The sequence below is a fragment of the Rhinolophus ferrumequinum genome, unplaced genomic scaffold (genome assembly GCF_004115265.2).
Source record: "Rhinolophus ferrumequinum isolate MPI-CBG mRhiFer1 unplaced genomic scaffold, mRhiFer1_v1.p scaffold_84_arrow_ctg1, whole genome shotgun sequence".
Classification (NCBI taxonomy): Eukaryota; Metazoa; Chordata; class Mammalia; order Chiroptera; family Rhinolophidae; genus Rhinolophus; species Rhinolophus ferrumequinum.
In genome coordinates this window covers 1,016,305-1,041,576 of record NW_022680440.1, presented here as the reverse complement: position 1 = coordinate 1,041,576, position 25,272 = coordinate 1,016,305, and the positions used below count along the sequence as shown (strand labels likewise).

General features: G+C 39.4%; 1 protein-coding gene and 1 pseudogene across 4 annotated transcripts in view; one reads left to right on the top strand and one right to left on the bottom strand.

Moving 5' to 3' along the window:
* The window catches only part of SAP130 (Sin3A associated protein 130), a 90,003-nt gene extending 85,603 nt beyond the window's left edge, over positions 1-4,400 (top strand). Inside the window, exon 21 of one of the 4 annotated variants that reach the window (XM_033102313.1) lies at positions 130-4,400. In XM_033102313.1, the coding sequence (XP_032958204.1) occupies positions 130-288 (159 nt within the window). In that variant the 3' untranslated portion in view covers positions 289-4,400. The remainder of the gene's footprint in view (positions 1-129) is intronic. The other 3 variants (XM_033102315.1, XM_033102316.1, XM_033102314.1) reach the window with 3 other exon arrangements.
* Positions 4,401-10,286: 5,886 nt separating this feature from the next.
* On the bottom strand, positions 10,287-24,114 carry LOC117020065 (archaemetzincin-2-like; annotated as a pseudogene).
* Positions 24,115-25,272: the final 1,158 nt, after the last annotated feature.

The window sequence follows — 25,272 nt, the reverse complement described above, 5'->3', positions numbered from 1 at the left end:
TAAAAACCGAGTGTTTGCTTCAGCCTACATTAGCAAGAGACACTAAAACGTTTATCTATGTCAAAGCCTCAAAATGGCCTCAATCCACAGTCGAGATTACTGATTACTGATTTCATGTCTTTGTTTCAGGGAAATATGCAGAGGTGTAAACTTGTGATGGATCAAATCAGCGAGGCCAGAGACTCCATGCTTAAGGTTTTAGATCATAAAGACCGTGTCCTAAAGCTTCTGAATAAGAATGGGACAGTCAAGAAGGTATCAAAATTGAAGCGAAAGGAAAAAGTCTAGATCCAGAAGAATCAGGACTTTGCAAACAGAATTTATGAAGAATGATGGGGGTCCGGGGAAGGGTTTGGTTATTTTCAAAATGGAACATTGAAATAAAGGAAGCAATTCTTAATTCACATGTGAAAGCAGAGGGACTCATGGCACCGTGTCACGAGAGGATCAGAGTGGATCTGACACAGTGAATTCCATTCTTTCTTCCAGGCATCTCCCTCTTAAACTTGCTGTGTTGTAAATGACTCCCAGTGCCTCCGTGTCTACCAGTAGGAGTCAGTAACAAGTGATAGCTGGCATTTTCCAGCTTTCTGGTTTATAAACTGTGTTTCTCTGGTGGATTTCTGTAGGACCCATACTGAGCCTGGACTGAAGTTATCCACTTGGACCATCTGTTATCTACACTGAAAGGCAAACCTCCCCCCGCGCCCGCCGGTTCTTACTGTCTGACCTTCAAATGCCTGATGGCCTTTTATGGCAGTGCCATGGCACCCAGAGACCTGCCGCGTCTCACACTCTGGAAAGTTTGAATTATCAATTAATGGCATTGCTTAAGAACCATTTCAAAGTGAAATTATTATGTTGTCTGTCCTGCGTGCGTCTGAGTTCAGTTTTGTGGAAGTTCAGAGCAGACAGCACCGTAAATTGCTCTGAGAGCCTTGTTCTGAGGGCAGTCTCGCTTCTCTGTACTTCGGTAGCTGGTGTGAGGCTGGTAAGTGTATGTACTGCGCATCTCCAGGTACTAATAAAGGACTCGGAGGTTTTGTACATGAGCGGTGTGCATCTTCATCAAGTTGATCCGCGCTGTGCAGGACATGACCTGAGTGCTGACCCTGCCGGGGTTTCTCACACATTGTTGAGAGTCTTCTCTGTTAAAGTTCTGTTATTCCACAGAAAGAGTTCTGCTTACCTGGTATTTGAAGGTGTCACAGTGGTGAAGTCTGCTGGCTCGTGGTTATCGTAAATACAAGACTATTGTGTCCCATTGCAGGTATAAATTCATTAGATAGGACCACGAAGGCTGCAGTAGTGGGGGAGCTTCCAGGAAGGTGGGTTTCCCTCACAGTTACTCCTTCAGCCTGGTCAGGTGTGCTGAGGTAGCCAGGCCTGCTTGCTTTGGGTAAAGGGGGCCACATATCTCCCTTCTGCCTGATGTTTTCCTTCCAGCTACACATTTATTTCCAGTTGCCAACTTTGGGCTAGAGCTCTTCCCTTTGCCCTGATCTGAACAGATTTGAGATGGGATCTGCCAATTCTGACGGCCTTTGGGACCAATGCTCTTGCTCTGTAGACTGGCTCACCTGTGACCGCCTTCCTCACATTAAAATGGAAAGTTCTCACCTGGTAAAGGACTGGTGGAGAGAATGAAAGCAGGCTTCATCTTCCTCTGCTTAGGATGCAGGCCGGCATAGCCTCGTCCTAAGGGCCGTGACAGTCGGGCTGCGCCACTAGTGTTTCACTGGGGCGTGGAGCCAACTGAGAAGATCACTGACTGTTTACGAGGTGCCAGTGCAGTATGAGTGCTGGGACCGTGGGTTTGCCTGTCTCGTCTGTGTGTACTGCCCCAGTGATCCTGTGTTCCTGCCTAGTGAAGGACAGGGTCAGACATTGGGGATCCTGCACTGCAAACCCGTTCTCCCTCAAAGTATCACGACCTCCATTTAAACAAAACTTAAGTAAGCCTGGTCAAGGGAAGCTTGTCAGTGAGGTTAGAAGAATAGTGTTTTCAGTTTCCTCTCGCCTTATGAGGACAATATGATTAGAAGTTAGGAGAGGCAGGGGGAGATGACTCTTGCCTAGTGCACAACATTAAAAAGTTTTATTGGAAACTAATTGACACACAGTAAACATTTCAAAGTATACGTTTTGATAAGATTTGACATACGTGTACACCCCTGAAGCCATCACCACAGTCAAGACAGTAAACATCTGTCACACCCAAAAGTGGCCTGTGCCTCTGATTTTTCTCACCCTTATCTATCTTCCCATGTTCCGGTAAACAATCTGCTTTCTGTCACTCTAATTTGCATATTCTGGAATTTTATATAAATTAAATCATCCAGTGTATTCTTTTTTAATGGAAGGAGTCTGGCTTCTTTTACTTGGCATAATGGAATTTTTATGCTGAGATAGATTCATGTTGCTTGTTTCAATAGTTCTGGTTTTTTTTAATTGCTGGTTAGCAAGCATCCCACTGTATAGATATCCCACAAGGTGTTTATCCATTCACCTAGGAAGCGTTCTGGTTGTTAGCAGCTTTGGTTATTACAGGTACAACTGCTTGGCACATTGCTGTTCTTTGTATGGACATATGCCTGTACACAACTTTTTAAATTGGTGGTTTTATGTTAGTTGTGCTTTCCAGAAAGTTACGACCAGGAGATAGTGCTGAGGAGTTGAGAGACTTAGTGGCTCTTGGTCCAAAAAACTATCATTCATATACTTAAAGATTAGAAAGAATTGGAAATATATTTGAGGTTAAGACTCGGATTTGGTTTCTGTTCTTTATAGTGAAATAAAAGAAGCATAAACTTGGGGGGAAAGTGTTATCCCATGTGTGTGTTTGGTCTAGAAAATCTTTCATATTATTTATTTAAACCTAGATGTTTTAAATATTAAATAGAAAATGCCTTATATTCATTTTCAGTGATTTTATCATTGTAATATAGACTCACCCAATTTTAGGCTTTAAAAGTTATTTAGAGGTCATATAGTCCAACCCAACCTGTGATGAAATGGGCACATTTGGAAGGTATTTTTTCGTACTTTCTTGTCAAATATGGCACAGATACACAAAACTACATGAACCAAAAGTGTAGCTTCATAAATTCTTAAAAGAACAACTTTGAAATGAGCATGAAGGGTAAGAAATAGAGCTTGGCTACTGGCAACAGAAGGTTGTCATCGCCAATTCACTGTCAACAAAGAGTCTGCAATTTGGGGTGCAGTGAGGGAAGAAACTATTCAGTGTAAATAGCTCAATTGTGGAACAGTTCGACTGTGGGACAGCTCTGGCAAGGCGACCTGGGTGAGAAGGCTCTGGTGTTACAACTCTGGTGTCACAGCTCAGCTCCGGCGAGACAGTTCCACTCTGCTCCAATCAAATGTAACAGCTCCAGCCTGAGAAACTGAGTGCAATAGAAACTGATGAAAGTGTGCCATTGAGGCGGAGGTGAAGCTGGCTTATATAGAGAAGAGTGCCCACCCCTGGTCCGTGATCGGTCCATTTCTATGAAAATGAGGCCTCCAAATCCTCACAGTTTGGTTAGTCCAAATAGCACCATCCTGACTGGTCCGAATGGAGCTGCTCTGATTTGTCAGTGAAGATGCAAATGAGGACATAGCTGCACAGCTCTGATTGGTCAAATTTCTTTCCTAGGAGCTCTCATAAGGGTCAACTCAGATGGCAGGAGCACTGTGCAGGAGGCTTGGTAGCCCAGTCTATAGATTTTCCCTGAAGTGCAGAGTGTGTGAACACCTCTGCATACAATGGCTGCTAGATTTTGGTTGTAAATTTGAGCTCAAGTAACCATGAGTTATCCTTTTTGGCAGATACACTCTTATTGGGGCCACACTAGTCACCTTAGAAGCCCTGCAACTGCTCCATCCCAATCACAATCCTCTACATCCCTCCAAAATAACCAGTATCTCAATTTTTTTTTTAAATAACCAACTTTATTACATAATAATTGCATAAAGTAAAATACCCAAATCTTAAATATGCAGTTTTATGTGTTTCAACAAATATATACAACCATAGCTAACATCTGAATAAAGACACATGACATTACCATAACCCCAGAAAGAGTGCCCTTTTGTAGTCGGTATACCTCTGTCCCACACCTCCCCCACAAGAGTAAACATTGATCTATCACGGATTTCTTTTGTCTGTTCTTGAACTTCATGTAAATGGAATCATACCATCCACACTTATTTGTGTCTGGCTTTTTTGCTCAACAAGTTGAGATTCGTCTATTTGTTGTATGTATCATAAGTTGTTTCTTTGTACTGCTGAGTGGTATTCTGTGTGAATATGCAACTGTTTATCCATTTCCCTATTAAAGGACATCTTGATTGCTTCCATTTTTTTACTGTTATGAATAAAGCTGTTATAAACATTTGCATGGAGGTTCGTGTGTGGAAATAAATGTTCAAATCAGTTGGGTAAAAACCTAGGATATGATTGCTGGATCATAAGGTAAAACTATGTTTAATTTTGTAAGAAACTGCTGAACTGTCTTCCAAAGCAGCTGCACCATTTTACCTTCCCACCAGCAATGAATAAATTCCTCTTGCTCCGCGTCCTTGCCAACAGCTGGTGTTGTCAGTGTTTTCTATTTTATCAATTCTAATAGGTGTGTAGTGGTATCATTGTTTTCATTTGCAGTTCCCTAATGATACATGATTTAAGCATTTTTTCATATGTTCATTTACTGTTTTTATATCGTTTTTGATGACGTATCTGTTCAGATGTTTGCCCATATTTTAATTATGTTGTTTGTCTTCTGACTTGAGTTTCAAGAGTTCTTTGTACATTTTGGATGCCAGTCCTTTAGATATGTGTTTTGCAAATATTCTCTCACATTCTGTGGCTTATCTTTCCATTTACTTAATAGTGCTTTTTGAAGAGCAGAAGTTTTTAATAAAGTACAGTAGCACTTTTTTCTTTCATGGATTGTGCTTTTGGGTTATCTAATGACTCATCACCAAACCCAAAATCACCTAAATTTTCTCCTGTGTTTTGTTATAGGAGTTTTTATTGTTTCATGTTTTAGAGTTAGGTCTACGATGATCCATTTTGAGGTAATTTTTCTGAAAGTTGTAAGGTGTGTGTAAGTATTTTGTTTCTTTTGCATTTGGATGTCTAATTGTTCCAGCACCATTTGTTGAAAAGACTATCTTTTTCCATTAAATTGCCTTTGCTCCTTTGTCAGGGATCAGTTTTCTATATTTGTGTGGGCCTATTTTTGGGCTCTCTATTCTGTTCTTTTAATCTACTTGTTTGTTTGCCAATACCACTCTGTTTTGATTACTGTAGCTTCATAGTAAGTCTTACAATTGAGCAGTGTCTGTTCTCCAACTTTGTTCTTCACTATTATGTTGGCTATTCTGAGTCTTCTGTCTTTTCATATAAATTTTAGAATCTGTTAATAGCTACAAAATAACTTCCTAGGATTTTGATTAGTATTACATAGGAATGTATAGGTCAAGTTGGGAAAGAATTGACATCTTAATAATGTTGAGTGTTATAGTCCAGAAACATGGACTCTCCATTTATTTAGATCTTTGATTTCTTTCATCAGAGTTTTGTAGTTTTCCTCATATATACTCTGTATATATTTCATTAGATTAATACCTAAGTATTTCATATTTTTGTGCTATTGCAAATGGTACTGTGTTTTTAATTCAAATTCTAATTTTTCACTGGTAGTAGATGAGAGAGCAACAACATTTATATACTGTTAACCTTGTATGTTGAGAGCAACAACATTTATATACTGTTAACCGTGTATGTTGTGATGTTGCTATATTCACAGAAGTCCTTTTGTTGGTTCTCTGGAAATTACTATATAAACAGTGCCATCTATGAACAAATACACTTTTATTTCTTCTTTCTCAATCTGAATAGTTTTACTTCTTTTTCCTGTCTTATTGCACTAGCTACGTCTTCCAGTAAGATGTTGAATAGGAGTGGTAAGAGGGAATATCCTTGTCTTGTTCCTAATCTTAGGAGTAAAGTGTCCGGTTTCTCACCATTATGTACATTAGCTATAAGGGTTTTTTTGTAGATGTTCTTTATCAAGTTGAGGAATTTCTCCTCTATTCCTAATTTGCTGAGAGTTGTTGACGTAAAGTGGATGGTGGATTTTGTCAATGTGCTTTTTCTACATAACTGATAACGATGATCTGAGTTTTCCTTAGCCTGTTGATATGATAGAATGCATTCATTGATTTTCTATTATTATACCAGCCAAACCAGCATACCTGGAATAAATCCCATTTGGTTCTGGTGTATTACTCTTTTTACACATTGTTAGACTCAATTTGCCAATATTTAGTTGCATGTATGTTTATGGGCAATATTGGTTTGTGATTTCTTTTTTGTACTTGTCTGGTTTTATTGTCAGGGTAATGCTGGCCTCATACAATGAGTTAGGAAGTGTCCTCTGCTTCTATTTTCTGCAAAGGAATGTAGAGAATTTATATGATTTCTTCCTTAAATATTTGGTCAAATTCACATCTAATCCTGTACTTTCTGTTTTGGAAAATTTTTAATTATTGATTCAATTTTTTAAATAGATACAAGCCTGTTCAGATTGTGTGAGCTTTGGTAGATTTCTATCTTTCAAGGAATTGGGCCATTTTCATCTAAGTTATTAAATCAGTCAGCATGGACTTGATTATAGTATTCCTTTATTATCCTCTTCATGTCCATGGATCAGTAGTGAGAACATTCTTTCATTTTTAAAAAGATAAAAATTCACAAAACATACAAGTCACGTACTTAAAATGTACAATTCATTGACGTTCACTATATTCACAGAGTTGTGCATCCATTACCACAGTCAATTTTAGAATATTGCCCCCAAAACAAGGCCTGCAACCTGTAACTGTAATTCCCATTTAGAAGTTTAATCCATTTTAATGTTTGTATCTAATTTATTGTAGGGGAATCCAACTTTATTCTTTTGAACGTGGCTAGCCAGTTTTCTCACGACCATTTGTTGAAAAGATTTTTTCACCATTAAATTGTTCTGGCAATTTGTTGAAGGTATGTTAGTTGTATATGTGAAGGCTTATTGCTGGACTCTCAGTTATAGTCCACTCGTCCATGTCTAGCTTAAGTCGCTACCTCACTGTCATTTACTGAAATTTTGAAGTTTTGAAATTGGGAAGTGTGAATTCTCCATTTTGTTACTCTTTTTCAAGGTTGTTCTAGCTGTCTTCGGTCCCTTAAATTTCAAGGTGAATTTTAGGATCAGATTATCAATTTCTGCAAAGAAGTCATATGGGATTTTGATAGGTGTGTTGAGTCCATAGGTAAATTTGGGGAAATTTGCTATCTTATTATTAAGTCTTCTGATCATGAACATAGCCTATCTTTCTATTAGTTTAGTACTAATTTAATTTCTTGCAACAGTTTTCTGTAGTATTCAGAGTAAAAGTTTTTCATTTGTTAAACTCATTCCTAACTTATTATTTTGATGCTGCTATAGATGGAATAGCTTTCTTAATTTCATTTTTTGTTCATTACTACTGTATAGAGATAATTTATTTTTTAAATATTGTATTATTTATTTTGGAACAGTTTGAAATATAATTTACATACCACACAATTCACCCACTTCAAGTACATAATTCAAGATTTTTTGATATATTACACTATTAATTTTTTTAATTGTAGTAAAAAATATACAGAGGATGCCAAAAAAAGGTATACACATTTTAAGAAATGAAAAAACTATTAAAATTGTAATAATATATACTGATAACAAAAGATGAATACAAGTTACGTTTGACTTCTGTAATTACAAGAGGTGCTCAAAGTCGTTATCAGCATTCAGACACGTTCTGATTACGGTGAACTGCTTGAGCAACGTTGACCAAAGTGTCCACTTGTATCGCTGTGCATGCTGTTTCGATTCTTCACACAGTGCCATGCGTGTCAAACTTATCACGAATGCGTGCAATTGTTAGATGTGTTGGCGGTTCTGATGCATACTTATGCCTCCATTGTTGTATTTCAACAACATTCTCATTTCAAATACCACTTCAAAATGGTCTTGCTCCTGGAATGACAACCGTGCTTCTGCCATTTTCTTTGACAGCCCTGCCTGTTGCATGGTGACGCTAGCATTCTTTGATTAAGGCCATCTTTTGAGCGAACGTCATACTACACATTGCTACCGTAATTCAATTCAACTTCGAAAAGTAATACATAGATAACATCTCTTATAATGTGTTTACATTTTTTTGGAACCAGGTGTAACATAAAATTTGCCATTTTAACCATGTAAGTATATAATTTGTGGCATTAATTACATTATAAACATGCAAACATCACCATTATCTATTACCAAAGTATTTTCATTACCCCTTTCTAACCATTGAGCAAAAACTCATTCTCCCTACCCCAAACTCTGATAAACTCTAAACCATTTTCTGTCTCTATGGATTTGCCTATTTTAGGTGCCTCATATAAGTGGAACCATGCAATCTTTGTCTTTTGGTGTCCGGATTATTTCACTTTCTATATGCTTTTCAAGGTTCATCCAGGTTGCAGCATGCATCAGAACTTCATTCCCTTTTATGTCTGAATAATATTCCGTTAGATGTATGTATCACATTTTATTTCATTAATTAATGGACACTTGGATTGTTTTTACTTTTCGCTTATTGTAAATAATGCTGTAATGAAAACTAGCATGCAAGTGTCTGTTCAAGTACCTGGTTTCAGTTCCTTTGGATATATATCTAGGAGTGGAATTTCTGAATCGTGATAATTCTGTGTTTAGCTTTCTGAGGAACCCCCATACTATTTCCTATTGCAGGTGTACAATTTTACATTGCTAAGTGTTTTATTCTTTTGATGCTATTGTAAATGGAGTTGTTTTTTTTTTTTGTTAATTTGCTTTTGACTTGTTCATTGCAAATGTTTAGAAATACAACTGATTCCTGTGTGTTGACTTTGTATCTTGCAGGTTTGCTGAATTTGTTTATTAGCTCTAAAAGTTCTTATGGAATCATTTTTTTTTCTTTTTTAACATATCAGCTCATGTTGTCTGCATACAAAGATAACATTACTTCTTCCTTCCTAGTTTTGATGTCTTTTACTTCTTTTTATTACCTATGAAATTGCTCTGGTTTGAATTTCAAAACTAAGTTGAATAGAAATGGTGAATGCTGACTCTGTTGCCTTATTCCTGGTTTTAGAAGAAAAGCTTTCAGTCTTTCACCATTGAGTATGATGTTAGCCGTGGGGTTTTTATAGATGGTTTTTATCATGTTGAGGAATTTACCTACTATTTCTGGTTTATTGAATGTTTTTATATTAAGTTTATTAAAATGCTTTTTTCTGCATCAATTGGGATGATCATGTGGTTTTATTTTTCCTTCCAGTAATGTGATTTACTATATTGATTTTAGTATGTTGACCCATTCTTCCATTCCAGAAATAAATCCCACTTAGTCATGTGGTAATCCTTTTGATATGCTGCTCAATTTGGTTTGCTAGTATTTTGTTGAATATTTGATCTATGTTCATAAAGGATTTTCATCTACAGTTTCTTTTCTTGTAGTACTTTTGTATAGTTTCGGTATCGGGGAATGTTGACCTCAGAGTGAGTCAGGAAGTGTTCCCTCTTCTTCATTTTTTTGGAAGAGTTTGATAATAATTGGTATTGATTCTTCTTTAAAGGTTTGGTAGAATTCACCAATGAAACCATCGGGTTCTGTGATTTTCTTTTTAAAGAGGTTTTTAATAACTATTAGGTTGGTGCAAAAATAATTGCAGTTTAAAAGGTTAATAATTGCAAAAACCGCAATTACTTTTGCCCCAACCTAATAGTTTAACCTCCTTAGCAATGATAGGTTATCTTAATTCAGGCTATTGTAACAGAATACCATAGATTGGGAGGCTTATTTCTCACAATTCTGGAAACTGAGAAGTACAAGATCAAGGTGCCACCATACCGATGTCTGATGAAACCACTCTTCCTGCTTTCCAGATGACCGTCTTTTTATTGTGTCCTCACAGGGGGGAGGGCAGAAAGGGAAGAAAGCTCTCTGTGTCTCTTCTTATAAGGACACTAATCCCATTCTGAGGGTTCTGACCTCATGACCTAATTACCTTCCAAAGGCCCCTCCTCCTGATACTGTTATATTAGAGCTTAGAATTTCAATATATGAATTTTAGGGGGAAACAAACATCCAGTTCATAGAATAAATTATTCAGATTTTCTTTTTTTTTAAATGTGTAAGTGTTGTATTTTACTTTTATATGGTGCTTATTTTTGGAGGATTGTAAGGCATTTATTACCACTTTTTTTATTCCTTAAAGGTTTCCACAAGTTTTGGCAAATTCACATTATCCTCACAAACATATTTCAGATTGAGTCCAGGTCCATCAGCAGATTTATCATCAGTCCACCTCACCAGCACTTTAACTGTCCACAATATGCTGAAGCCAGCAGCACACTGCAACGTGAATAAATGGATGGGCAAAGTTCCGGGGATCACCGATGGCTTCTTCCAAGTGGTTGGACCCTTGCGTTAGGCATCCAAGGCCTGACCATGTTGCATCCAAATATGTGTCCAGTCTCATAGGTTAAAGTCTGCCAAGACTTGTAGCAAAGTATTAGTCGTTTCAGGAATGTAATAGAAGTTAAATATTCACTTGATGTTTTTTGGAGCTTCTCCACTTTGTATTTGTGAACTCTCAAAATCATTGTCATACCTGACAAAGCTGAATATTCTCACACCATCTGTCAGAGTCCTGTCCAGAAATTCCAAGAGTATCTTGAGTAAAGATAATTATTCTTATCCCCACAAAACAGAATGTACCTTCAGATTTTTTTTAAAAAAACTACAGGATATGCCATCCATGATGTTATTGTTGTGTTATTGTTGACTCTAAAGGAACACCTCATTGCAGAGACAGGCAGCAGTTCTAAGAGCCACAGAAAAATGCTTCATAGTAACCCTTGTGCCATTTAATACGTTCTTCATTGGGAATTCTGGTGTTCCCTGGAGATCCAGTATATAACAATGAACTGTATATTAAATACTGCATTTCTCTGTACGGATCATTAAAAACCTATTCAAAGTCTTTGGGAGACTTATGATGGGAAGAGATCCAATCTGATTGCAAATGCAAAGTATTAAGTCCAAAAAAAATCACTCTCTAGGTGGAAGGATTCATTCATCAAATGTTGTTTACCAGCATCTAAGTTTTCATACTGTTACACAGGTACTGGGTTCTTTGAGGTGAGAGCTCTTTCAAATTTCTTTTCAGAGAGCCATACTGTTTGTGTCTTTACAGAGAAGGGTTCTTGTTGAAGTTTTTATGTTACACGAACAGGAATGTGTAGGCCTGGCTGAACAATTATGTGGAGTGCCTTCACCCCCCACTGGCCTAATGCCACCCTGTCACCACCCGTGGTAGCCCTTGCACACTTCCATTTCTTCTTGAGTCAGTTTTGGTAGAATATGTTTCTAGGAATTTGTCCATTTCATCTATATTAGGTTACCTAATTTGGTGTACAACTATTCATAGTATTACCTTATAATCCTTTTTATTTCTGTAAAATTAGTAGTAATGTCCCTACATTCATTTTAGATTATAGTAATTTGAATCTTCTCTCTTTCATTCTTAGTCAATCTAGATAAAGGTTTGTCAATTTTGTTGATCTTTTCAAAGAACCAACTCTTCATTTCATTGATTTTTATCTTCTTCTATCTTGTCTCTGCTCTACTGTTAATATTTCCTTCTGCTAGTTTTGGTTTAGTTTGCTCTTCTTTTTTTACCTCTATAATATGTACAATTAGGTTATTGATTTGGGATATATTTCTTTTTTCAACATATACATATACAGTTACAAGTTCCCCTGTAATCACTGTGTTTGTTTCATCCCACAAGTTTGCTGTAATGTTTTCTTTTCGTCTCAAGTAACTTTCTAATTTCCCTTGTTATTCTTCATTGACCCATTAGTTGGTTAAGAGTGTTTGTTTAATTTCCACATATTTGTGGAAATTTCTAGTTTTCTTGCTGTTATTTCCAATTGCATTGTGATTGGAAAAGATACTGTGTATGATTTCTATCTGATTAAATGTATTGAGGCCTAATACATGGTCTATTCTGTAGAATGTTCCATATATACTTGAGAAGAATGTGTATTCTCTTTTGGTAAGTGTTCTGTATACGTCTGCTAGGTCTAATTGGTTTATAGTGTTGTTCAAATTTTCTTTTTTTCTTTTTTTTTATTATTGCAGAAGGGGAACAGGCTTCATTGGGGAACAGTGTGTACTTCCAGGACTTTACAAGTCAAGTTGTTGTCCTTTCAATCTTAGTTGTGGAGGGTGGAGCTCAGCCCCAGGTCCAGTTGCCATTGTTAGTTGCAGGGGGTGCAGCCCATGATCCCTTGCGGGAGTCGAGGAGTCCAACCGGCAGCCCCGTTACCCAGAGCTCGTGCTCTAACCAACTGAGCCACCATCAGCCCCCAAAATTTTCTATATCCTTGTTCATCTTCTATCTGGTTGTTCTATCCATTATTAAGAGTAGGGTATTGACGTCTCCAACTATTATTGTAGAACTGTCTATTTTTCCCATCAATTCTGTTGATTTTTGCTTCATATATTTTGGGGATCCTTAAGTACAAATGTTTATAATTGTTATAGCTTCTTGCTGTGTTGAAAGTGTTATCACTATGAAATGGCCTTCTTTGTCTCTTCCAATCTTTTGTTTTTCTCACTTAAAGTTTATTTCTGTCAATAATATAGCCACCACAGCTCTCTTTTGGTTATTATTTGCAATATCTTTTTCCATCTTTTTACTTTCAAGCTCTTTATTTTGTTCTAAAATGAGTTATAGATAGCATATGGATTGGTTCTGGGGTTTTTGTTTTGGTTTGATTTTTTTTTTTCCAGTCTGCTAATCTCTTATCTTTTTTTAAAAAATTTTTTTAAGATTTTATTGGGGAACAGTGTGTACTTCCACACCTTTTTTCCAACTCAAGTTGCTGTCCTTTCAATCTTAGTTGTGGAGGGCGCAGCTCAACTCCAGGTCCAGTTGCCAGTTGCTAGTTGCAGGGGGGGGCAGCCCACCATGCCTTGTGGGAGTCGAACTGGCAACCTTGTGGTTGAGAGTCCGCGCTCCAACCAACTGAGCCATCTGGGAGCTCAGCTCAAGGTGCCATGTTCAATCTTAGTTGCAGGGGGCGCTGCCCACCATCCCTTGTGGGACTTGAGGAGTTGAATCGGCATCCTTGTGGTTGAGAGCCCATTGGCCCATGTGGGAATCGAACCGGCAGCCTTCGGAGTTAGGAGCAAGGAGCTCCAACCGCCTGAGCCACAGGGCCAGCCTCTCTTATTGTTTATTAAGAGTTTAATCCACTTACATTTAATGTGATTAATGATAAAGAAAGTTTTACTTCTGTCATTTAGCTATTGGCTTTCTGGGTGTCTTCTATGCTTTTTTGTTCCTCAGTTTCTCCCATTACTGCCTTTTTTGTAGTTACTTGATTATTGTACTGTACCATTTTGATTCCGTTATTCTTTCCTTTTCTGTATATTCTTAGGTTATTTTCTTAGGAGTTACGTTGCATATTACAATTAACATCCTAAATTTATGACAATATGCTTTGAGTAACATCCACTGAGTTTCAGTTGCATACAAACACTCTGCTCCTATACAGTCGCATCTCTCCTGCTTACGCTGTTCTTACCACAGGTTACATGTTTATGCATTGTATACCTGTTATTGTAGATTTATAATTACAGTATGCATTTTTTTTAAATAATATAGGAAAATGGGGACATTATAAGCCAAACCAAAAGTACAATAATACTAGCTTTTATATTTATCCATAAAGTTACCTTTACTAGTGTTGTTTAATATTTTCTTATATCTTTCAGTTACTGTCTAGTGTTCTTTCATTTCAGCCTGAATAGTTCATTTTAGCATTTCTTTTGTGGCAGGTACACTCGTAATGATCTTTCTTAGCTTTTGTTTATTTGGAAATGCCTTAATTTCTTCATTGTTGAAAGATAGTTTCGCTAGATATAGACTTCTTGGGTGACAGTTTTTTATTTCAACACTTTAAGAATGTCGAGTGACGTCATAGGAATGGCGGCAGCAGGGCGCACTTTCTGAGTTCTCCTCCGGATCTTGTTGCAAACGAGGCCTATAACCCATCAAAGAACTTTTCGCTCATCACACAGAATAGCGGGGAGATTCGTGGATTACTTGAAGCTAAGGAGTACTTGAAGGTGCGCTAATTGGGCGAGCAGGGGAAGGAAAAAGAGGAGCGGAGTGAAAACGCCCGGCCGGCCGGCCGGCAGCGGCGGGAGAGCCCAGCCCGCAATGGAGCCTCAGCTGGTGGGAGCGAAAACCGAAAACCGCTGTGCCGGGCACGGACGGGATCCCAGGGCGGAGCGGAGAGCGCGGGGACCAGGAGGTGGGCTCTTTCCCTGCGTCCCACGGCTGATTTCTCCCGCCGGGAGGGCAGCTAGAGGGCCATAGCGCAGACAAAGAACACAGTCTCCATACCTGGGCCCCTCCCCCGCCCCGCTCTTCCAATCCTACCCCGCCCTTCCAGAGACTTAAACTGGAAACCGCGGTGGAACCCGCTGTGCCGGGCACGCACGGGATCCCAGGGTGGAACGGAGAGCGCAGGGACCAGGAGGGGGGCTCTTTCCCTGCGTCCCACGGCTGATTTCTCCCACCGGGGAACCGGCCAGGGCGCCCTGCGGCGAACAAGGAGCACAGACTCCATACCTGGGCCCCTCCCCCGCCCCGCTCTTCCAATCCTACTCCGTCCTTCCAGAGACTTAAACTGGCCCCTGAACTGAGGAGTGGCGTCAGATTACAGAGGAGCCGTATTTCTCAGGCTCTGGGAATCCTGTCGGGCAGCCCTGACCCAGGGAGACTGGGAAGTGTGCGTGATTTTGGCTGCGCTAGGAGAGAAGAGACGCCTCCACCCCCAGCCACCACCTTTTCTGGCCTTCGGGAAGAGGGTGACGCACGGCTGGGCTGGGAGAGTGAAGACCCCTCCATCCCCAGCCCCCACCCTTCCTGGCTTGCCTAGGGTGGGGCGGGTGCAGCTGCAGAGACACACCCGGAGATCAGCAGTGAGGCAGGCGCAGCTCTGGGCTTTCAGCAGATCAGAAATCTCCCGCCTGCACTCATACACACACACTGAAGAGGTGCCTTAAGACTCAAGAGTACTGGTCACGTATCTGGTGGTGCCACTCTCAGTGTGCATATGTGCAGGCAAGGGCAGGAACTGCACTGACATTGTAAAAACTATCACCCAGACCCCTCAGGCCCACGCATTTAAGTCTGCAGTCCCAAAGTCTCTCTGGGCACCAGGTGACCGGCTCTGCTTGCGCAATAAGCAGGGGGCTCTTTGGTACAGCAGAGGACAACCTGGACATTGCTTGGTGGGCTTATGCCGAGACTGTCGCTGCTTTTTGTTTTGCTTTGTTGTGTTTTGTTTTGCTTTGTCTTTGTATCTTTGATATCTTTGCCTGTGTCGAGTGGGGGTTATCAGATGGTTTTGCATGTGAATGTATTTGATTTGATTTTTTTCTTTGTTGTTGTTGTTGCTGTTGTGCTTGGTGATTTGCTTTGTTCTGAAACTGCCCTGCCAGGGCCCAGCTTGTGAGGCACGGTCAGCAGATCAGAAATCTCCCACCCGCACCCATACATACACACACTGAAGAAGTGCCCTAGGACTCAGGAGTTCTGGACAAGGGGCTGGTGGTGCTACTCTCAGTGTGCATAAGTGCAGACAAGGGCAGAAACTGCACTGACTTTGTAAAAACTATCATCCAGACGCCTCAGGCCCACGCATTTAAGTCTGCAGTCCCAAAGTCACTCTGGGCACCAGGTGACCAGCTCTGCCTGCGCAATAAGCAGGGGGCTCTTTGGTACAGCAGAGGACAACCTGGACATTGCTTGGTGGGCTCAGGCCGAGACGGTCGCTGCTTTTTGTTTTGCTTTGCTTTGTTTTGTTTTGCTTTGTCTTTATATCTCTGATATCTTTGCCTGTGTCGAGCGGGGGTTATCGGCTGTTTTTTTTGCATGTGAATGTACTTGATTTTTTTCTTTTTTTTGCTGTTGTCCTTGCTGTTGTGCTTGGTGATTTGCTTTGTTCTGAGGCTGCACTGCCGGGGCCCAGCTTGAGAGGCACGGGACTCAGCATATCCAGGGGCCAACTCCAGACCAAACCGGAGTGCTGCCGGGTTTGACCTGCAGGTCACACACCCAGAGGGGGCTCTCTGCAGGCACTGGAGCTCATAGAGGCCAAACCACATTAGGGTGGTCAACCCTCACGCAGCAGAGTGCCCTGCGGGGGGCAGAGCCAAGTCTCATAACGGGTCAGCCCAGGAGTTAACCCCACCTACTTACAAGCAAAAAGCAATTAAAGATCTTCTTGAACGGGGCAGTGTACACAACACAAGAGTCACCTTTGGAGCACATGCAGAGGAGGACGACGTGGTGCGAGTCAAATATAAAGGACACATACTACATAAGATAACCTAGCAAGAACTAAAAACGCTAGGGGATCTACCTAATATATCAAAATAAACACAGTCAGCCAGAATGGGGAAACAAAGATACACATCCCAAATAAAAGCACAGAAGAAGCCTTCACAACTGGAACCAAATGAAGCACACGTAACCAACCTCTCAGAGACAGAGTTCAGAATACTGGTGATAAGAATGTTTAAGGAGCTTAGAGAAGACATAAAGAAGGATGTAGAAATCATAACGAACAAGCTTAGAGAAAACATAAAGAAGGATGTAGAAATCATAACGAACAACCAGTTAGAACTAAAGAACACAATTACCGAAATTAAGAACTCACTTGAAGGAATTACCAGCAGGCTAGATGAAGCAGAGGACCGAATCAGCGACTTAGAAGACAAGGTAGCAGAGATCACCCAAACGGAACAACAGAAAGAAAAAAGAATAAAAAACAATGAGGATGGCCTAAGAGACCTCTGGGATAACATCAAGCGCAACAACATGCGCATCATAGGAATACCAGAAGGTGAAGAGAGTAAGCAAGGGATTGAGAACATATTTGAAGTAATAATGTCTGAAAACTTCCCCAACCTGATGAAGGAAACCAACATACAAGTCCAGGAAGTGCAGAGAGTTCCAACCAGGATTAACCCAAACAGGTCCACACCAAGACACATTATAGTTAAAATGGCAAAGCTTAAAGACAAAGAGAGAATCCTAAAAGCAGCAAGAGAAAGACAGAGGGTTACATACAAGGGAACTCCCATAAGACTATCAAATGATTTTTCTACAGAAACATTGAAGGCCAGGAGGGAGTGGCAGGAGATACTCATAGTGATGGAAAACAAAGGCCTACAACCTAGATTGCTTTATCCAGCAAGGCTATCATTTAAAGTTGATGGAGAGATAAAGAGCTTTTCAGAAAAAAATAAGCTAAAGGAATTTATTACAACCAAGCCAGCATTGCAAGAAATACTAAAAGGACTTCTGTAAATAGAAGAAAGATCAAAACAACCTAACTACAAATTTAAAAATGGCAATAACTATGTACCTATCAATAATCACTTTAAATGTAAATGGATTAAATGCTCCAATCAAGAGACATAGGGTGGCTGACTGGATAAGAAAGCAAGACCCTTGTATATGCTGTATACAAGAGACTTCACCTCAGAACAAAAGACACACACAGGCTGAAAGTGAAGGGTTGGAGTAAGATATTTCATGCAAATGGAAACGAGAAAAAAGCTGGAGTTGCAATACTTATATCTGACAAAATAGACTTTAAAATGAAGAACATACTAAAAGATAAAGATGGGCACTATATAATAATAAAGGGATCGATCCGACAAGAGGACATAACCCTAGTAAACATCTATGCACCCAACATAGGAGCACCTAAATATATAAAACAGGTACTGACTGACATAACGACAGAGATCAACAGTAACACTAGTATAGTAGGGGACTTCAACACACCCCTGACAACAAGGGACAGGTCTTCCAGACAGAAAATCAATATGGAAACAACAGCCTTAAATGATACATTGGACCACTTGGATTTAATCGATATTTTCAGAACATTTCACCCCAATGCTGCAAAATACACGTTTTTCTCAAGCGCACATGGAACATTTTCCAAGATAGACCATATGTTAGGCCACAAAACAAGTCTTGATAAATTTAAGAAAATTGAAATCATACCAATTGTCTTCTCCGATCACAATGCTATGAAATTAGAAATGAACTACAGGAAAAAAACTGGAAGACACACCAATTCATGGAGGCTGAATAACTTATTACTAAATAATGAATGGGTCAAGCAGGAGATCAAGGAAGAAATCAAAAGATATCTCGAGACAAACGAAAATGAAAACACGACGACCCAAAATCTATGGGATGCCACGAAAGCAGTCCTAAGAGGGAAATTCATAGCTTTGCAGGCCTACCTAAAGAAACAAGAAACAGCACTAATCAACAGTTTATCTTCACATAAAGACACCACAAAAAAAGAAAACTACAGGCCGATATCTCTAATGAACATGGATGCAAAAATCCTCAACAAAATATTAGCGAACAGAATTCAGCAATACATTAAAAAGATCATTCACCATGATCAAGTGGGATTCATCCCTGGTATGCAAGGGTGGTTCAACATCCGCAAATCAATTAATGTGATACACCACATAAACAAAATGAAAAATAAAAATCACATGATCATATCAATAGATGCAGAAAAAGCATTTGATAAAATCCAACAGCCATTTATGATAAAAACCCTTAAGAAAGTGGGAATAGAGGGATCATATCTCAACATAATAAAGGCCATATATGACAAACCCACAGCTAACATCATACTCAATGGGGAAAAGCTAAAACCATTCCCCCTAATATCAGGAACAAGGCAAGGTTGCCCACTATCTCCGCTTCTATTCAACATAGTGCTGGAAGTTCTAGCCACAGCAATCAGACAAGAAAAAGAAATAAAAGGCATCCAGATTGGTAAGGAGGAAGTAAAGTTATCGTTGTATGCAGATGATATGATACTATATATAGAGAACCCTAAAGGCTCCACCAAGAAGCTGTTGGAGCTGATAGATGAATTTAGTAAAGTAGCAGGATACAAAATTAATATTCAGAAATCAGTGGCATTTGTATATACCAATAATAAAACATCAGAAGGAGAAATTAAAAAAACATTTACAATCGCTCCAAAGACTATAAAATACCTGGGAATAAATTTAACCAAAGAAGTAAAAGATCTGTACTCAGAAAATTATAAGACACTGAAGAAAGGAATGAAGGAAGATATAAATAGATGGAAACACATATCATGTTCATGGATAGGAAGAATTAATATAGTTAAAATGCCCATACTGCCTAAGGCAATATACATATTCAATGCAATTCCTATCAAACTGCCAATGTCGTTTTTCACAGAAATAGAACATATAATCCTAAAATTTATATGGGACCATAAAAGACCCCGAATAGCAAAGGCAATCTTGAGAAATAAGAACAAAGTGGGAGGTATAACAATACCTGACTTCAAATTATACTACAAGGCTACAGTAATCAAAACAGCATGGTACTGGCATAAAAACAGACACATAGATCAATGGAACAGAATAGAGAGTCCAGAAATAAATCCACGCCTATATGGCCATTTAATCTACAACAATGGAAGGAAGAATGTACGATGGAGTAATGACAGTCTATTCAATAAATGGTGCTGGGAAACCTGGACAGACACATGCAAAAAAATGAAGCTGGACCACCTCCTTACACCATATACAAAAATAAATTCAAAATGGCTTAAAGACTTAAATGTAAGATCTGAAACCATAAAATACCTAGAAGAAAATATAGGAAGAAACTTCTCAGACATTACCCGGAGTAAGATTTTTACTGATATATACCCTCGCTCGAGGGAAGTAAGAGAAAAAATAAACATGTGGGATTATATCAAACTAAAAAGTTTTTTCACAGCAAAGGAAACCATCAATAAAACTAAAAGGGATCCTACTGAATGGGAAAAGATATTTGCCAATGATATACCTGATAAGGGATTAATATCACAAATCTATGAAAAACTCACTCAACTCAACTCCAAAAAAACAAACAACCCCATTAAAAAATGGGCAGAGGACTTGAAGAGACATTTTTCTAAAAAGGACATACAGATGGCAAACAGACATATGAAGAAATGCTCAACCTCACTAACCATCAGAGAAATGCAAATAAAAACCACAATGAGATACCACCTCACCCCAGTCAAAATAGCTATCATCAATAAATCAACAAACAACAAGTGCTGGCGCGGATGTGGAGAAAAGGGAACGCTTGTGCACTGTTGGTGGGATTGCAGATTGGTGCAGCCACTATGGAAAACAGTATGGAGGTATCTCAAAAATCTGAAAATGGAACTACCCTATGATCCAGTAATTCCACTCCTAGGTATCTATCCGGAGAAACCCAAAACTTCAATTCAAAAATCTTTATGCACTCCTATGTTTATTGCAGCACTATACACAATAGCTAGGACATGGAAACAACCGAAATGCCCATCGGTAGATGACTGGATTAAGAAACTGTGGTACATTTATACAATGGAGTATTACGCAGCCATAAAGAAGAAAGAAATCTTACCATTTGCAACAACATGGATGGACCTAGAGAACATTATGTTAAGCGAAATAAGTCAGACAGAGAAAGATAAGTACCATATGATCTCACTTATTTGCGGATTCTAAAGAAAAGAATAAGTGAATGAACTAATCAGAAACAGTTTTGGAGACAAAGAGGAAAAACTGAGGGTTGCTAGATGGGCGGGAGGGGTGGGGGGTGGGGGGGAGGGTGAGGGGATTGGAGGGCAGTTGGTGACCACAGGATGGCCACGGGTTTGAAAATTAATCTGGGGAACGTAATTTGGTGGTTACCAGAGGGTAAGGGGGTTGGGGGGTGGGGGATGAGGGTGAGGGGGATCAAATGTATGCTGATGGAAGGGGAGCTGACTCTGGGTGGTGAACACACAGTGTGATTTATGGATGATGTGATACAGAATTGCACACCTGAAATCTATGTAATTTTGCTAACAATTGTCACCCCAATAAATTAAAAAAAAAAAAAAAAAAAAAGAATGTCATCCCCTGTCTTCTGGTTTTCATGGTCTCTGATGAAAAATCTGCTGTTGACCTTATTGAGGATCCTTTGTACATGAAAAGTGACATCTCTCTTGTAGCTTTCAACATTCTCTGTTTCTTTGAGTTTCAGCAATTTGACTATAATACATTTTGACGTGGATCTCATTAAATGTATCCTGTTTGGAGTTTGTTGAGCTTCTTGGATGTGTATATTCATGTCTTCTATTATATTTGGGAAGTTTTTGCCTATCATTTCTTCAAATAATTATCTGCTCCTTTCTCTCTCTCTTCTCCTTCTGGGACTCTTATAATGCTTAGGTTGGTCTGTTTGATTGTGTCCCATAGGCCCCTTAGACTCTGTTCACTTTTCTTCATTCATTTTTTCTTTCCGCTCCTCAGATTGGGTAATTTCTTAATGTCTAATCTTAAAGTTTATCAATCCTTTCTTTTATTTGCTCAGATCTACTGTTGAATCCCTCTAGTGAGATTTTTATTGTAGTTATTGTACTTTTCAACTCCAGAATTTCTTTTTTGGTTGCTCTTTATAATTTTCATCTCTTTACCGATATTTTAAGACATCATCTTACTGATTTCCTTTAGTTCTTTGTCCATGGTTTTTGTTATCTCATTAAACACATTTAAGACAGTTGATGTAATATCTTTTACTAATAATTTCAATATCTGGGCTTCCCCAGGGATAGTTGCTGTCAAACTCTTTATTTCCTGTGAATGGGCCGTACTTTTCTATTTCTTTATGTTTTGTAATTTTTTTCTTGGGAAGTGGGCATTCTGAGCATCATGTTGTGATAAACTAAGAAAATGTAATTCTCCCACTCATCGGGGATTGCTGCATTTAGTTTGTTGATGGTTGGAGGCATCTGCTTCTGGCTTTCCATTCTATTTTTGCAAAGTGTGTATTCTTTTTTGTGTGTGTTCACTGAAGCTTCTCTTCTGTTTTCACTACAGTTAGCCTGACAAAGTTTTCCTTAAATGTTTGGTTCCCAAGAGAGAGAGAACAAAATGCATCCTGTCTGTTGAAGTTCTTTCATGGCTGGGAGGCAATTTGGCCCATGAGGTTTGAGACAATGGCCAACCTCCATACCTGCCACTCACTGATTTAAAAAAAAAACAAACCAAAAACCTAGCAATCAGAAACCACAAACCTGACTGTTGAGGGACAAAGTCCTTATTGCCTACTCTGGCTCCAGCCAGGAACGTGGGCTTCTGTAGCCATAGCTGCTTGTTCTGGAACTGGAAGATAGAGAATGGTAGCCCCCAATTTCACCAAAGCTGAAATTGACAAAAATTTACCAGCCCCTTCATCAAACTCTCTCCTAGATGTTGCAACTGTTCTACTACATACAAGTTACAAAGTAGTTGCTTCAGACAATTCCTGCAAATGGTTCAGTGGAGGGAAGGATTCCTGGAGCTTCCTACAGTTCCATCTTTGATATGACAGTGGGTTGTTGTATATTGATCGTGTGTCCTGCAAACTTGCTAAACTTGTTTATCAGTTCTAACAGTTTTTAAGTGGATTCCTTGGGAATTTCTATATATAAGATTGTGCAATGTGCAAAAAAGGATAGTTATTCCGTCTTTCTTTCCAGTCTGGACAACTTTTATTTCATTTTCTTGTCTAATTGTCCTATCTATAATTTTCAAAAATATTGTGTAAATGTAGTGAGAGAACTTTGTTGTGTTTTTCCTTATGTTAGGGGGAAAACATTTAGTCTTTCATCACTAAGTATGATGTTAGATGTCGGTTTTTCATAGATGCCCTTTATGAGGTTAAGTTCTCTTCTGTTTCTAGTTTGTTGAGTGGTTTTATCATGAAAAGCGTGTTGGGTTTTGTTAAATGCTCTTTCTACATCTATTGAGATAATTATGTGGATTTTGTCTTTTATCCTGTTGAAGTGGTGTATTACATTATTTTCAGATGTTAAACCAACCATACATTCCTTTGGTTATATCCCATTTAGTCATGGTGTATACCCCTTTTTATTTAGGAAAGGATTTGATTCGCTATTTGGTTTTTTTTTAAGTACATATTTATAAAATATATTGCTCTGTACTTTTCTTCTTTGTGTGCTTCTTGGGGTGACAGTTGTTAGTAAAAACTACCAATTTGTATTTTTAATCCCTTCATATTTTTCACCCACCCGCAACCACCTTACCATTTGGCAACCACCAAAATATTCTTTGTATGAATTTGTTTCTGTTTTGTTTGTTCACTTATTTTCTTCTTTAGACTCTACATATAAATGAAATCATACGGCATGTGTCTTTCTCTGTCTCACATACTCCACTCAGCCCAATACCCTCTAGGTCCATCTATGTTGTTAGAGATGACAACATTTCATTCCTTTTTATAGCTGAGTAACATTTCATTATAGAGATGTATCGCCTCTTCTTTATCCATTCATCAATTGATGGACACCCAGGTTGCCTCCATATGTTGGCCATTGTAAATAATGCTGCAATGAACATATGGATGTACATGTCCTTTCAAAGTAGTGTTTTGAGTTTCTTTAATAAACCCAGAAGTGGAATTGCTGGGCCATTCTTTCACTCTTCTGATAGCCTTTGTTTTCAAGTCTATTTTGTCTGGTGTAAATATAGCTACCCCAGCTTTTGTTTCTTTGTTTCCATTTTTATGAAATATCCTTTTCTATCTCTTTACTTTCAGTCTGTGTGTGTCTTTCATTCTGAAGTGAGTCTCTTGTAGGCAGCATATGTAAGGGTTTTATTTTGTTTTCTTCCCCTTCCCCTTTCTTCCTCCTCTGCACCTCCAGTTCAAGCCATTGTTTCTCAGTCTAGTTGTGTAAGACACAGCTCCCTGGCCCATGCTGGTATTATGAGCCTTGCACTCCACCCCGGCTGAGGCAGCCGGTCGCCAGACTTCGGTCGGCCGCTCACAGCAGCTCTCACCGGCTGCCAGCCGCTCATGATGGCCACCAGCCACACATGGCGACACACTGTAGTCCGCAGCAGCACACAGCTGCCCACCGCAACACACGCCAACCTCCAGCTGCTCTCAGCAGCCCAGCTCCAGGGAGAGCTGTTGTTCATAATTAGCTGTAGAGGGGGCAGCTCACTGGCCCATGTGGGAATCGAACCAGTGGCCTTCTACATTAGGAACACGGTGCTACAACCATCTGAGCCACCGGGCCAGCCCTTATTTTTTATTTAAATATAGTTAGCATACAATATTATATTAGTTTCAGGTGTACAACAGAGTAATTGGACACACTAAAGTCTAATAACCATCTGTCATCATGCAAAGGCTATGGGGACGGAGTCCCGGAGTGCAGTTTCCAGGCTCTCAGGCCTCGCATGGGGAGTTGCTGGCTCGGGTAGTGAATGACCATTGACTGTGATTGGTTGGCCGCCAGCTGTAACCGGTTAGCCAATTGGCTACTGATGTAACTGCGGGGCTGCTTTGATTGGTTGGTTGGTTGGCAGGCAGAGAAGTGAATGGCGGACTGCTGATTGTGTGGCTACTACTGGGTGTGTCTTGCCCGGCTGCCAGAGAGAATATAGTGGTGTGACTCCCCTATCTGTGGCTCCGTGGGTGTTCCTTTTTGGCCTAGACATGTCCTGCGTTCTAATGGAGTGGGGAGCGGGACCAGAGGCCCCACAGGCCGCCCCGCACAACAAATGGCGCAGTGAGCAGGGTCTCCCGCAGGACAGTCATTACACCATTACTGACTATATCTCCCTTCCCTTCCTCGCCTCTCTCCCACCCCCTCTCCTCTGGCAACCATCAATTAGATCTCTGTTTCATGAGTCACCTCTTGCTTTGTTTTGTTTGTTTTTAGATTCCATATATAAGTGAAATCGTACCATATTTGTCTTTCTCCGTCTGACTTATTTCACTTAGCATAATACCCTCTAGGTCCTTCCATGTTATCACAAATGGCAAGATATCATTCTTCTTATTTCTGAGTAATATTCATTATATATATATCAGAATATATATATATTCTCCATTCTTTATCCATTCATCTATCAATGGACATGTAGGTTGCGCCATATCTTTGCTATTGTAAATAGTGCTGCAATAAACATAGGGGTGCATCTGTCTTTTAGAATTAGTGTTTTCAT